At 32.5% G+C, this 14,363-nt stretch overlaps 2 protein-coding genes across 2 annotated transcripts in view; one reads left to right on the plus strand and one right to left on the minus strand.

Annotated features, from left to right (window-relative positions):
• Positions 1 to 3,390: 3,390 nt before the first annotated feature.
• LOC102597112 (inactive TPR repeat-containing thioredoxin TTL3-like) lies at positions 3,391 to 5,627 on the plus strand. The gene is made up of 4 exons (XM_006354010.2): positions 3,391 to 4,331; positions 4,410 to 4,605; positions 4,700 to 5,203; positions 5,291 to 5,627. The coding sequence occupies exons 1-4, from the start codon at positions 3,577 to 3,579 to the stop codon at positions 5,471 to 5,473; spliced, it is 1,638 nt and encodes a 545-aa protein (XP_006354072.1). The 5' UTR covers positions 3,391 to 3,576; the 3' UTR covers positions 5,474 to 5,627.
• A 7,036-nt stretch (positions 5,628 to 12,663) lies between these two features.
• The window catches only part of LOC107061781 (uncharacterized mitochondrial protein AtMg00810-like), a 7,193-nt gene continuing 5,493 nt past the window's right edge, over positions 12,664 to 14,363 (minus strand). The window contains exon 2 of the mRNA XM_015311589.1: positions 12,664 to 12,823. Coding sequence (XP_015167075.1) covers positions 12,664 to 12,823 — 160 coding nt within the window. The remainder of the gene's footprint in view (positions 12,824 to 14,363) is intronic.

A 14,363-nucleotide genomic window follows, 5' to 3' on the forward strand; every position in this document is an offset into this window, starting at 1 on the left:
AAACTGTGGTTGTGTACTGATATTGCACTTGCTTGTTCTTTGTTGAGTACATGGCATCTTCAAACGGCTATTGATAGACCTCAGCTAGGTGACTATTGAGCGTGACCGAATTCAAGGGTGAACCAGTTCTTTCATGCTGCCATAGATCTTTCTTGTTTAAGTCCACTCTCTTCGGACTCAAACTATTTGTTAAAGGTGTTTGTTTAGTTTCGGGGTTGTACCCCTTGTTCTTAGACTTGTCTTCGTAGAGTTTTAGTACAATGACTTTCAGGTTCTAGGGATTGAATTTCCGCATTAGTTTGGTTAGTTAATTGTTTAAACCTTTGGAGTTTATGGGGACTACATTTTTATTGTCATTTAAACCTGCTTCCGTATCTTTAAATGCCTTAGTTTTTAGTTAAGTTGTTAATTGAGTTGTAGTAATGGTTCTCCCATCGGAGGGTTAGTGTGGGTGCCAATCACGACGGTCTGGTTCGTGACAAAGTTGGTATTAGAGCCCTAGGTTCGTTGATCTCATTGTACCAAAATGAGTCTAGTAGAGTCTTGCGGAATGGTACGAAGACGTCCGTACTTTTCTTCGAGAGGCTATATGACTTTAGGAAAAACTGACTTCTTTCTACTCCTTCGTGCTATAACTTGAATCCAATTGGTCTCTGAGTGATACAAATTAATTTATTTTTCGTTTTCTTATAGAAAAAGTAATAAGAATGAAATGTGTATCATGACGCTGAATTATTTTATCGTATGACCTCATCCCTACAATATCATTATTATAGTAGAGTTTAACCATCAAATTTGAGAGAGATAGACTAATGTGATTTATTTATGCCTAAAGCACCTAAATATCAAACTACTAACAACAAATTAAAGATTTGAAAGGAAAAACATATTAATAAGTGATTGTAAAAACCCAATTCTTAACGCAAGGGAACACCAAATATTAATAAGTGATTGCATTTTTTTTTAATAATAAAAACCATGAATTGGAAAAGGAAAGAAGATATTTGATAGATTTGGGTGTATTGTCCTTTACTAGTTGAAAACTTTGACTGCCTTGTGGGCAAGAAGTACAATTTCGAATAACTTCACTTTTGTCGGCAAACGGAACTGCTTATTCCAAAATAAAAATAAAAATTTAGGATCATATTTTTTTGAAAAATAATTAATTTTTTAATATTTGAAAAGTAAGGAAATTTTTTTTTATCTTAAGAATATTTATATGTAATTTAATAAAACACTATATAAGTGGAATAAAGTGGAGTGTGAAGTAGGTACATAATTAACAGGAGTTAGGATAGTCGAGTAAGAGTTGGAGGTGTCGAATAAGTGAAGTATCAAATCAAATATGAACGATTAACGAAGGATGTACAACATTCTTTTTATATAAGATTTAAACGAAAAGTGTAACATGTAACTATTGTGACTAAGGGAGTAAGATAAAAAGTACAATAAGTCAATGTTACAAGATTAATGGAAAAACACATATTGATTAATTTTGTTAAAAATGGATGGGAGGAGGCACCGACAAATTTCTAATGCCATGCAGTAGAAGAAAAAAAAAGTGTATAAAATCAGGCTGGCCTAAAGTTTTTTTTGGAATTTAAATTAGTCGCCTCAAAGTGAACACAATGTGTTTTACATAAAGTTTGAGTTCCACAAGTCTACTAAAAAATATCAACATCATTTTTTTTTTTCATTTTCTGTTTGCTGCCAAAATTTTACTGTGTAGTGGTGCTCTCAACCAACAAATTTTGTTGACATCTTATGTTCCTTTTTCATTTGAGAAGTTTCATTTCAATAGATTTCTTATACATTAATTAATGACAAGTTTAATTGGAAATTAGAATTACCACTTATAGTAATAACTTAAAATAATATTGACAGAGAACTTGTACTAAGCACATGCCAAATTATGTATTATTGTGATTTGTGATCTCTCTCTCTCTCTCTCTCTTTTCTTTCTTTCATCGATTAACAATATTCTCCAATTTTAGAACATGAATTTAATAAGGAATACTACTTTATGTTTTATTAATAATTATTTTTACGAAAATACTTTTATTCTCTTTTAATAATCCACTATTTTAGCATAAATCTACTTATAAACTCACACGTAATGCCTTATTTGATTCTGTTTCTAAAATGTTCAGCAAACTCATGTCTTACAATTTTTTTTATATATATATTCCGTGTTAATTTCACAAAGTGGGATCTTAGGAGGGTAGGTGTACGCAGACCTTATCCAGACCCTATCTTGAAAGTAAAGAAGTTGTTATGGTGAACCTGACTAGATGAAAAACAGATCAAAGGAGTTCTGAGAAGGAAATAACAGAAATAAAGAAATTATGCCAAAATACTGTAGAAAGTATGACAAAACGCGCATTTTAAACATAACTACCAAAAAAAATAATACGACGACTGAAGTGCAATAAACGACAGATAATAATAGAAATCGAGGAACAAGAAACTACATGAGTGCTACTACAATTACTAGTATGAAAGGATAAGCAAGACCACAATCTACTACCTGCTAACCTACTGTTGTGCCGTAATTTGACTATCTCTAGAAAAATCATCTTTTGAAATGTTCTAAGTATAAAACAATTTGGGAAAATACTTAGAAAGAGTCGCCACTTAATTTTTTAAAGAAATTAAGAAAACTTATAATTCCCAAAGATTCAAACAGAAAAAATCATTTGAGAATTAAGGTCATATCCTCTATAAGATGAAACTACGCCACGTCCTATCTAATCACCTTTCCATAATACTTCTCTGGCCTATGATCCTAGCTCTCCCGAAATCATCCATAGTCAATCTATCACACCTCTGATCCGCACTGGGATATGTGTGCATCTCCTCATTACATGTCTCGCTTCCCCATCTTGTCCTACACTGAAGCAACTTTCACCTTATCTCATATATCTTTTTTTATTAATCCTATCTCTCTAGCTCCTAGTATGTTCATACATTCATTTCAGTATCATCATTTCTACAATTTTCATCTTTTGAACGTGTGAGTTAGAATATAACTACCAAACTCGTTCAAGTTCAAACGAATTAGGCAAATTATATATACTTTTGGCACCCTGAGTAGCGTGTAAGCATTAGTTCCAGTAAGACGATAGTTTTCACAAGGTTTGGTGAATGAAACAATACATGTTTGCACGTGTAATATTCAACTTTGATATGATTGATTCCAAGGTCCTACTTGTTTGGCACAACAGCTGACATAAATCTTAAACAAAATTGTTCCAAATAACACTTTCTTGATAAGACATCCAATCATACTTTATTAGAAAATTAGAAATGATATATCCTACCCAATAGTCTTGTCCCCTTTTGGAATTTTGTTTTAATAAGCCTAACCCCTTTAGTTTCAAAAAAGAAAAATAAAGTTGGTTTCTTAGCTTCCACTCTTGGACCTTTGAGTAGTATATATATATAACTATTACATCATTTCTTCTAATCTAAATAAGGTCCTATCACATTGAACACTTGATATACAAGTTTTTATTTGACTTCTCCACTTTGGATAAAGTCATCTTCCATTTGCAAAATTTGATTGAAGAAGAAATTATGGCAAAAATTGGAGAAAAATCAGTGGAAATTCAATTGGGTTGTGGTCTAGTGGCAGCGATATTTCAACGTGGAAATTGTAAGCCAATTAAACAACCAGTATCACAAATTTCCAAAAAGAAATTATCCAAGCCTCAACCAAAACCACCCTCAATTACTCTGAGGAACTCGATTTCACAAGATCGAAAACACGTTAGGAGATCAACATCTGATGGTACACGAAGCAGCTCGAAGATCAACCAATCGTCTAATTCTTCGAGCACGAAGAAAATGTCACAAGTTGTCAACTTGGTGCCTAATACTCACAATCTTAGGAGGCAATCAATGTTCACCTCGAGTGACTTGAGCGCAAATGGAACGTTGAATCACGCTTCAAGCACTGGGAACATTATGTTATTAGGCCAATTAGGGAATTTGAAGCAGCAAAAGAGAATCCAACATGTTTCAACTGATGAAAAGTTTATTCTACAGAAAGGCAGAGTATTGATGGGGAACATAGTAAACAAATTGGATTCTGATGTACTCAAATCAATGGGAAATGAACATTACAAACATGGAAGATTTGAACAAGCAATTGCTTTATATAATCAAGCAATTGCGATTAATCCGAAAAATGCTTGTTATTACAGCAACAAAAGTGCAGCTTTGTTGAGTTTAAACCGTTTGATTGAAGCTGTAATCGAATGCAGAGAGGCCATTCAGCTAGATCCTTTTTATTACAACGCGCAATATCGCCTTGCAAGACTATATCTCAGGTACTAAAATCAAATCAAAACAGAATTTGTTTCGAGTTTTTTTTTTTTTTTTAATTGTAATAATATTTGTCTCAACAGATTAGGAGAAGCAGAGAAAGCATTGGAACATTACGAAAAATCAGGACCAAAAGTTGACAGAAGAGACATTTCTGAGGCTCAAAATCTTAAAAGAATGATCCGCAATTGCATAGAAGCTCAAAGGGTAAAAGATTACATCACATTACTTCATATGAGCGAGAATGCATTGCCATCTGGTACAGATTCAGCTCCACAGGTTGAAACAACATTGTCCATTATTTACTCGTCGAGTTTAATTTCAACATTACGTATTTAACAATATTTACCCTTTGTTATTTTCATACTCGAAGATATTTGCAATGAGAGCTGAAGCATTGATGAAATTACATAGACATGAGGAGGCATACACCATCATTCAGAAGGGACCTAATTTCAAAACATGTCTTTCTACTCGTATTTTCGGATCAGCTAAAACAGCTTATTTCCTAATAATTCGAGCACAAGTTTACACATTAGTAGGCAGGTTTGATGATGGAATCAGTACAGCTCAAGAGGCTGCAAAACTCGATATCAGCAATGAGATAATCGCGATATTAAGAAGAATTAAAGGGGTGGCATCAGCTCGGGTAAAGGGTAACGAGTTTTTTAAGGAATCGAAATACATAGAGGCTTGTTGTATGTACACAGAAGGACTAGAACAGGATCCATACAATTCTGTTCTGTTATTTAACAGAGCAACTTGTCGAATCAAGCTAGGACAATTCGAGAAAGGATTGGAGGATTGCAATGCAGCTCTTGTGTTACGTCCTTCGTATACTATGGCTAGAGTTCGTAGAGCTGATTGTTACGTAAAGGTAAAATTTGTACTAATGTATCGATAATATTGCATAGATTATACATTGACCAATTTGATTTGTTTTTTTTTGAATTTTGTTGTATAGTTGGAAAGATGGGAGGCTGCAATTCAAGAATTTGAAATGTTGTTACAAGAAAAACAAGGGGATGAGGAAGTTAAGAGGGCATTGATTGATGCAAAGATTCAATTAAAAAGGGAGAGGGAAGAGGATCAAAAACAAAGAAAGCTATGCAATGAATCTAACTTAGTGTTAGTCATTAGCAATTAATTTTGTCTTAATATTTTGCTTGATTATGAAGAAGCTTGATTTGATTATTTCATGTTTGTGCAATGTATATAGCTTCAAGTCAATGTACAAGTAAATTATATATTCAAGTCATCATTATTAACAAATCATATAGTAATATACAAGGAAGAGTAATTTGTTGGAGTCTCATCTCTTTTGTGGGATGATAATTTGGTATTGGATAGGTATCTCATCGTTAACTAGTTTTTATGATCGATATAGGTCCAATGTTCATTTTATTACCTCCATCTAAATTTATTGTTTTGGTACCCCATCTTATATTGTTCATGCTCCAGATATCCAGTCTTGGGTGTGTTTGAGTCCCATAACATTTGTGAAATGGAATTTGGTTTCCTTATATCGTATTGGACAATTCTTCCCTAATGAGCTAACATTTGGGATTAAGTTAAGCTCAATATCCATTTCTTTATCATTAATAGGAAACCTTTTCCTTTTTCGGATTGTTTGAACTTTGAATTTATCTTAAACTCTATTTTTTCATGTGATGTATGTTAGCTGCATTAGATTCTGACTAATTCGAACTTGCATACATGAGGTCCATTAAAGTGAAAAATTCTCCTTATTAGGATTTTTCTATATCCAAAGTTAAAACTCGAGACTTTTAATTAATAATTGGAGGAATTATATTCATCTCAACACAACCCTAAGATAACATACTTTGACTAATCATGAGTAAGATTATAAAGATCGGATAATAGACTATCTTTTTCTTTCTCCAGCATTCAGAAATTACTTTTTGATATTTTATGTTATCTTTTTGTAATATTTGCATGCACAAAGAAAGTTGGTATGCCCCTTTTCCATGTTATATAATTTATATTCTTTAAGCTTTTAATTAATTAAGTAATTAACTTTAAAAAGAAGCGCAATTTGAGGGGTTCATTTAGAGCTAAAGCACCACATTTGATGTATCCTTTTCAAGATTGGAAGGAACGTTTGAAAAAATATTCCATTTACTTTAAAATTTAAAAACATTAGGAACAAAGAAAAGATATGTTGCATTTTAAAAAAACAATTTAGATATTTTTTATTTATATTAATATAGATTATGAGTGATATTAGTTGTGAAAGAATAAGAGAAAAGTCTTCATATACCCTATAGTAAGAAATGTTGGTGTTTTTCAAGCTTATTGGACGACATACTATGCCAATAATTTATTTTCCCCTTTAACATATACATTAGTACTATTGAGAATGTCTTCATATACATTGTTTATTTATTATCATTAAACTATACTTTGTTAATAGTTAATACACATCTTCATCTAATGTATGACTTATTCATGATAAATTAGTTCAGTTTGATGTATATACCTGTGTTTGTAAGTTACTTCCTCTATCTCTAATTACTTGTTCACTTTTCTTTTTTTAGTTGTTTCTAATTACTTGTCCATTTTCACAAAGCAAGAAAGGACAATTTTTTTTTACCTATTATACCCTCAATTAATTACTTTGAAAAAGATAGAACTTCTTGGAATTCTTAAGTTTTAAATTCACCCACTTCATAATTAAAGGGATAAAATGGTAAATTCACTATGTCAACCACTGTTTTCTTAATAAATATGTCAATTCAAAAGTGGTCAAGTAATTAGGGACAGAGGAAATAGTTTTTTACATACTAAATTTGATATTCCCTCCATCCATTTATACTTATCTGTTATATTTTTATTTATCTAGTTTGATAAATTAAAAAATAATTTTTATAATATATCTTTATCATTAATTATAGATATTCTTTTAAAATATTAAATTTATTATATTCAAACTTATCTTTTTATTAGCGTACTTTCTAAGGGGGTGTCATAAGTCAAATAATGGACTGAGATAACAAAGAAAGAAAATAGGAAGTGGTGTTTGCTTTTGGAACAAGAAAAATTTGGGCCTTTCCCAAGTTCCCATATTGGATTTGAAACGACTTCAACAATAAAACAGGCTTTACAAAAGGCCTTTCTCAAATCTCTATATACATATACATTCAATAAACTGAAGAGGGAGGCAGGGGCGGACACACATGTAGAGTTTTAGGTGCTCGAGCACCCATTAACTCCGATGAAAACTTTATATATGTATATAAAAAATACTGAAAATATTATATAAAGTTTTCTTCAGCACCCATTAAACAAAGTATTACCTGGGCGTTGTGGTTCTGAAGTCAGATTTTACCAGCTGGTGCCCTCCCTCCATCGAGGGGCTCGGAGCCCCTCCAACATCTATATTTTTGTTGAAAAAAGCAAAACATAAACTTCTTGACTTCTTTTTCAAAATTTTGCTTATATTTCTTTTTGTGTTTCCACTTTTTTATTTTTTGTATTTCATTAATTAATTAAATTAAAAAAATATTAGTTAACTTCTAGAAAGAAACTTTTTTTGGCTAGCAAATGTTAAAAGAATTGAGCACCCACGATCATCAGATCTTGGATCCGCCACTGGAGGGAGGAATATTGCACTTTTCACACAGGGTTGTAAAAATAGGGAAAATTTAACAGCTCACCCTTTTAGTTAAAAGTGTTCCGTTTAAAGAGAAAAATATCAAAATTAAGCTCGATGTACCTGAAAAATGCTCGCCTTTTTAGAAAAGTGTTTTTAAAAAAAAAAAAAAATTGCCGCCTCCCCCGGACACCCCCCACCTTCCACCAACCTACCCTTAAATTTTTTTTGTTTTTCAAAAACAAAAAAAATCTGTTTTTTCAAAAAAATAATAAAATTTACCCCTTCCCCAGGAACCCCCACCTTCCACCAACCGATCCCTAATTTTTTTATGTTTTCCAAAAACAAAAAAAAAATTGTTTTTTTTTTAAATAAAATAATTTGTTTTTGTTGTAACAATGTTTGAGCTCTTTGTTTCATGTATATTGGTATTGAAAATCATACCAATATACATGAAACAAAGAGCTCAAACATTGTTACAACTATTGTTGCTACCAACACATCATAGCAGACTTCTATCATGTTATACATACAAGGTACTAATAAGGTGCAAACATAAGAGATGATGATAATAACTCTTTTTTTTTGCTCAGGATGGCTCTCTTTTGTGCATGTCATCCAAATTGAAATACACCTAGTTAAAACTTAGACGATTAATCCCACTACAAATAGAATTGAATTTTTTTTATCAATCAAGCAATTTAAATCCATGTAGCACTACAATAACCCTCACACTTAGCAATACATTACCAGAATGCTATGATTTTTTAATTATATGTTTAAAATAGATACCACAATAAATGACTTCTATGTACGTCATTATTGAGATGAACATATATCTACATGGGAAGTGATTAACTAAAAATATTATATTGTCTAGTACAATCATATTCAAATATTATGATGGTGAATAAGAGTTTTTTTAACATGTGAATAAGAGTTTTTTTAACATTTGAATTAGAGTAATGTATGAAAGAGATGATCATATATGTATATGTAATGCATCTTCAAGAAGGTCTTAATTCATCATTTCAAATGTGTTGGAGCTACGATCCTCAACAATTAGTAGTCTACCAGCCAAACTTCGCTGATAAGGAGGCATTTTGATGTACCTTAAAAAATCAAATGAACACCAATCATCGATTAAAGAAGTTTAAATTGGGAGATAGAGAGAGAAATTAAATGATACATTTGTTTCCCTCAGGAGAATATTTAACAAGTAGACTGTCATGTAGTTAGTTGCAAATTTTTCTACAACATCAAATGAGAAAAAAAATAGAAAGTAGTAGAAAGTGTGTCACGTAAATTAAAGTGATATTGTTAAACGCCTTACTACAATTTCCCGTAATAGCTACTTGAGATATCTCCTCTTCATATTTCTCAATGAAGTGAGCAGCCGCAATGTGAACTTCAAATTAATAATTGGTGAAAGCTAAGAACTTGAATTTCTTTTTCCAAAGTATAAGTAACTCTCAATATAACAAACTTTAAGAAATAACTAAATTTAAAAAATAACTTAAGACAATAAAGTAAGTGATAAATTAAAGCTAAGAACTTCATTTCTGCTAGTGTAAGTAACCCTGAATAGTAAGAGGTATAGATACAAGGGTACTTTAGGATGCTATGCCATCAAAAGAAATTATTGTCGCACGCAGAGTTAAATTTGACTCTAGATAAAGTGCATACTAAAAATAAAGAAAAGCACTGAGCCAATATATTATATATTGTGTCCGAAAAGGCGACTGATGACAATAAATAAATTGTTGCTAATGGTATTTAAAATCAAATCACATTCTGGGAAAACCTTGTGCGTAAGCTCTTTCCTATATTCACGAGGAATCAAGTTTTTATTACACCTTTATGAGATCTTCCACTACTTATTCTAGTTTCTATCGCTTTCTACTAATCATTTATGAAAAAATGGTCTGCTTAACTTATTTAAAGGAAACTGGAATTCTGAGTTGTTATTAAAAAATAACAAAATATGTACACAAAAAGCAATGCAGGTTCCAAGCATTTTGTTGTTCTCTTTGCAGTAGAAACTATTAACAATTATTTACAGAAGTTTCAATTCAACAAAATCACCCAAAATAAATACCAAATACAAGTCCTAATTGACTTGGAACAAATAAAGTTACTTTCAAGATAAATATTCTTAATTACAACACAAAAGCACAACTCGAAATCTAATAATTATAAGTCACAACATAATTAAGTTAATTCGATCGCACAATTATAATAATTCAAAAATTAGAAAGCATTGATATCACCTTGTTCACGAATTGACACTCTAATTACCAGACTGCATGCATCAGTTTTTAGAGTCCATAACTATATGAAAGCTAAATTATACGGACCGTTAGCCAATACTTTTAAAATGATAGATGACAAACTATAAATACTGCTTAGACTCCAGCATGTGAAACAATTAACTTCCCTTCTCATGGAGGAAAGAAGTTTAAGAAGCACCAAGACAAAACAACATAAATCATCTAATTGAACTTGATAGTCAAATATAACTCAGAAAAATTATTAAAAATAATTATTTTGAACAACAGTTTTTACCTTTGAAAAATTACAAACTGTAAAGAAGCAGAATGGGGAATTTTTTCTCTGTTTATTTCTCTTCTCAATATGTACAACTATATATAGGAAAAATAACAAAGAAGCAAAAGAATAATTCCTAATACACTTGTCTATCTCTAATTGGACTAAAATCTAACAAACTAACCAAATTGTATTTGCTGATCACGTGACCTATTCCTTTATTGTTTCTAATGTGTGGAGAGGATTATATCCAGCACAAGATGATCCAACGGATGTGACAATGCCAGGTGTCTTGTTTGTAGGCAAATCCAAAACAGCTAGTGAAATTTGAAAACGAGACTTAGGATCCTTGTTTATTGTTTCTGCCGCCATTACCTCCACTTCTCCTCTACTCTTCTCTTTAGAATTAATATCATTAATGGAGGCTGAGGATGAATTGATAATGTCAACACCCCCCTTTAAGGTGGAGGGGCTCGAAGAGACACCCATCTTGCCAATCAAAGAGGTATGAGAGGGACCACAAAGTGGTTTAGTGAACAAATCTGCAACTTGTGAAGATGACGGCACAAAATGAAGAGAGATTAAACCAGAGAGAAATTGTTGCCGCACGAAGTGACAATCAATTTCAACGTGTTTCGTCCTCTCGTGAAAAACAAGATTTCATGCAATGTGAATAGTGGCTTGACTGTCGGAGTGAACTAGTATGGGCAAAGATGGAGGAGTTGACAAATCACCAAGAAGACGATTGAGCCATGTGATTTCAGCGACGACTCGTCGCATAGATCTATATTCTGCTTCGGCAGAAGAAAGGGAGATGGATACTTGCTTTTTAGATTTCCATGAGATAGGGGAGCCACCGAGACTAATGGAAAAACCACTCACAGCACTACAAGAAAAACACCCTCTAAGGAAGGGAAATCTGGTCCCAAAAAGTCCAAATCTGGTCCTAAATAGTCTATTGCGACAAGGAAAGGCTGGTCGCCTCCCGTCCCAATAGGCCTCTTCGCTAAAGGTCAATTGCGACGGGCTCCGTTAGCTGGTCCATAAATGTTTGTAGAGACGGAAGCAAAGCTGGTCACAAAAGTACTTTTAGAGACCATATATCTCATCCCAAATAGTTGATTTTCTTCTTTAAAACCTAGGTATTTTCTGGTCATTAAATCCCTGTAGCGACGAGAAACTACCTCGTCGTAGATCACTTTTTTGTGACTAGTAGCTACCACATCCTATATTAACCTTTAGGGACGAGAAATTGTCTTGTCCTAGATGAACTTTTAGGGACGAGCAACATTTTTGGTCTCTAATTGACCACCAATGTTTCTTACGTTTCGTATCACAAAATTAAAAATATTTATCAATAAACATAAGATTGCTACAAAAAGTCTTCAAGCAAAAGGTTGATAAAAATATAAAAATTGGGTCACATCCCATGATGTTATAAATTTCAATATTTTCTTAACAAAAAAGCTTAGCTTATCAACATCTCAAGCTAGACTATGATATCAAGTTTTGCATAACTTCCATAGCAAAATAATAATAGTCTTTTGCATCTTCTAAACTTGCATCTTGACTTGTAACTTCAATCTTCAAAATCTGTAAGTACAAATTTTTTGAAAAGACCATAAGTAACTATTGGTATAGATAAGGAGTAATATGTAAATTTTACACCAAAATTAGTTAAACTGCTTATCACAAAAAAACTCTAAAACTCAGCGAGAGCATGCGTTGTATCAAGAGAAGACAATAGAGGCAATTCTGCAAGGAACTAGTAGCAGCATGATAGAGGTCTGATTTTAGATCTAAATTCTGATCAATTACAGTTGTTGAAACTTTCTAATTAAGAAATGTGAAGGACACATCTAATTGGAAAGAAATTCTATGGACACATCAGGAAACACTCAATTTGCCACTGATTAGCATTTGAGACTCTATGAATTAGATGGTAGCATAATTGGATAAACATAGCGAGGTTAATGCTACAGATTAGAAGGAGACTTATCTAACCTTGCCAATTGCAGCTGTTGTGTTTCCAGCAGCATCAAGAGCATCAATCTTTTCACGAATGCTATGGCTCATTCCAGCCATCTCTGCAATACCACCAGCATTGTCGTTGATAGGGCCATAAGCATCTATTGCGAGCCCAGTGGCTATAGTGCTAAGCATTCCTAGAGCAGCATTTAATTTGCAATGCCATACATAGCTAAGCTGAAGCTCACGTATATAGAAGCAGCAATGGCAAATATGGGAATGATAACATATTTATATCCAAGAGCCAATCCAAATATTACATTTGTCGCAGCACCAGTCTTGCAAGAATCTGCTGCTTCTTGTACTGGACTGCAAGATTTTGCAATAGTAGACATTAAGAACATAGATCAGTTACTACATAACTTTCCCCCTCCTCAAAATAAAAAAGAAAAAGAGACAAATAACAGGCATAAACACAATGTTGCTAGATGCTCTTAGATTATAAAAGTACTGAAAAAAGAGTTCAACTGTTTTCTATCAGAACTTCAAGTCTAAAACGTCCTATCAGAACTTCAAGTCTAAAATTTCAAATCTGAACCAAATTCGTTCATGACTGAAATTTGTTATGGTTTCCTCGTAGTCGTAGAGTTTCCTATCAGAACTTCAACTGTCTATTTAGTAGTGTATCACAAGTCTAAATCTTCTATAATTTTCAAATTTATAGGTCTTGATGTAGAAGGTTGGGAGACAAAAACAGATTGCATTTGATAGTGTATCACAAGTCTAAAAGGTCTACAGATTGGATTCACAATGATTGCATTAAATCATAGAGAACTATCGATTGCATTCACAATGACTTTTATATCCTAAAACTTCCTTGTTAAAGAGAACCATTACGAATAACTATGAATTGAGTCAGTTCTGGTTAAATTATTCCATCTAGAAAGAACCATGATGATGAAACAATGGTGGACTATGAGTGGAAAATTACGATCATCAATATGTTATCAACAATGAACTAGAAATTGGGAAGCTGAAATGAGATGTTCTTCAATGAGATACCACACTGTAGGGAGTTGGTTATCGACAATGAACTGTAAAATGAGGGCCTAAAATGAGATATGCTTGCAATAATCATAGAAATGTAAGCCACCATGCAGAAATTCTTCAACTATATGACGATTTAAAGAAAATGAACCTAACACATCTCCACTACTACCATGTGAATGCAGTATTTGTACTTCAGAAATAACTGTACATGTAGAAAATAAAAAACAGAGGAAAAACACATGCATGCAATTGTACATGAATTATTTTTTTTTTTATAATACAAATCTCTCTAATACGCTTGGTACTAATATGATGAAACATCTTCAACTTAGCTCGATTTTCTATATTTCTACTGCTTCTTTCATGTATTATTAATTGAAAGGAAATCGAAATTGATACCTGACCACCCAAAACAATCCATTCTATTTGACACAAAGCTACAAAATTGAATCTTAAAGACACAAGCTTAATAGTCTGGTATCTATGCAATTAAAATCTCAATAGTTTTGAAAAAACTTACTTGATTTGACTTTTTTGATGTATTTCTTAAGTTGATTGGTAAATGGAGGAAATGGAGTCTTAACTTTCACATAGGCTAGCTTTAGAACCATAAAGTTCCTGTGTATCGCTCCCTTTTGTTGACTAGAAGACATGATTAAGTTTGTAAGTTCTTGTTCTCATCCCTTTCTTACGGCACCTGGAGAATGGAAGAAGGTGCTCAGACCACAACTCATCAACAAATAGATAGAAGATAATAAATTGACCAGAAGATGGACATAGTATTTTACTTTCTTCTCTCATACTCGAAATAGCATAATTCAAGAACTTTTTCACCTCATCTAAGTAGGCTTGGTCGACT

The sequence above is a fragment of the Solanum tuberosum genome, unplaced genomic scaffold, assembly GCF_000226075.1.
Source record: "Solanum tuberosum cultivar DM 1-3 516 R44 unplaced genomic scaffold, SolTub_3.0 scf00164, whole genome shotgun sequence".
In the NCBI taxonomy this organism is placed as follows: Eukaryota; Viridiplantae; Streptophyta; class Magnoliopsida; order Solanales; family Solanaceae; genus Solanum; species Solanum tuberosum.

Bases quoted from the DNA above. Each gene is read 5' to 3' on its own strand.
- LOC102597112 (XM_006354010.2), top strand. From the start codon at position 3,577: ATGGCAAAAATTGGAGAAAAATCAGTGGAAATTCAATTGGGTTGTGGT. The intron at 4,332-4,409 runs GTACTAAAATCA...TTGTCTCAACAG, and splicing joins CTTGCAAGACTATATCTCAG to ATTAGGAGAAGCAGAGAAAG. The intron at 5,204-5,290 runs GTAAAATTTGTA...TTTGTTGTATAG, and splicing joins GAGCTGATTGTTACGTAAAG to TTGGAAAGATGGGAGGCTGC.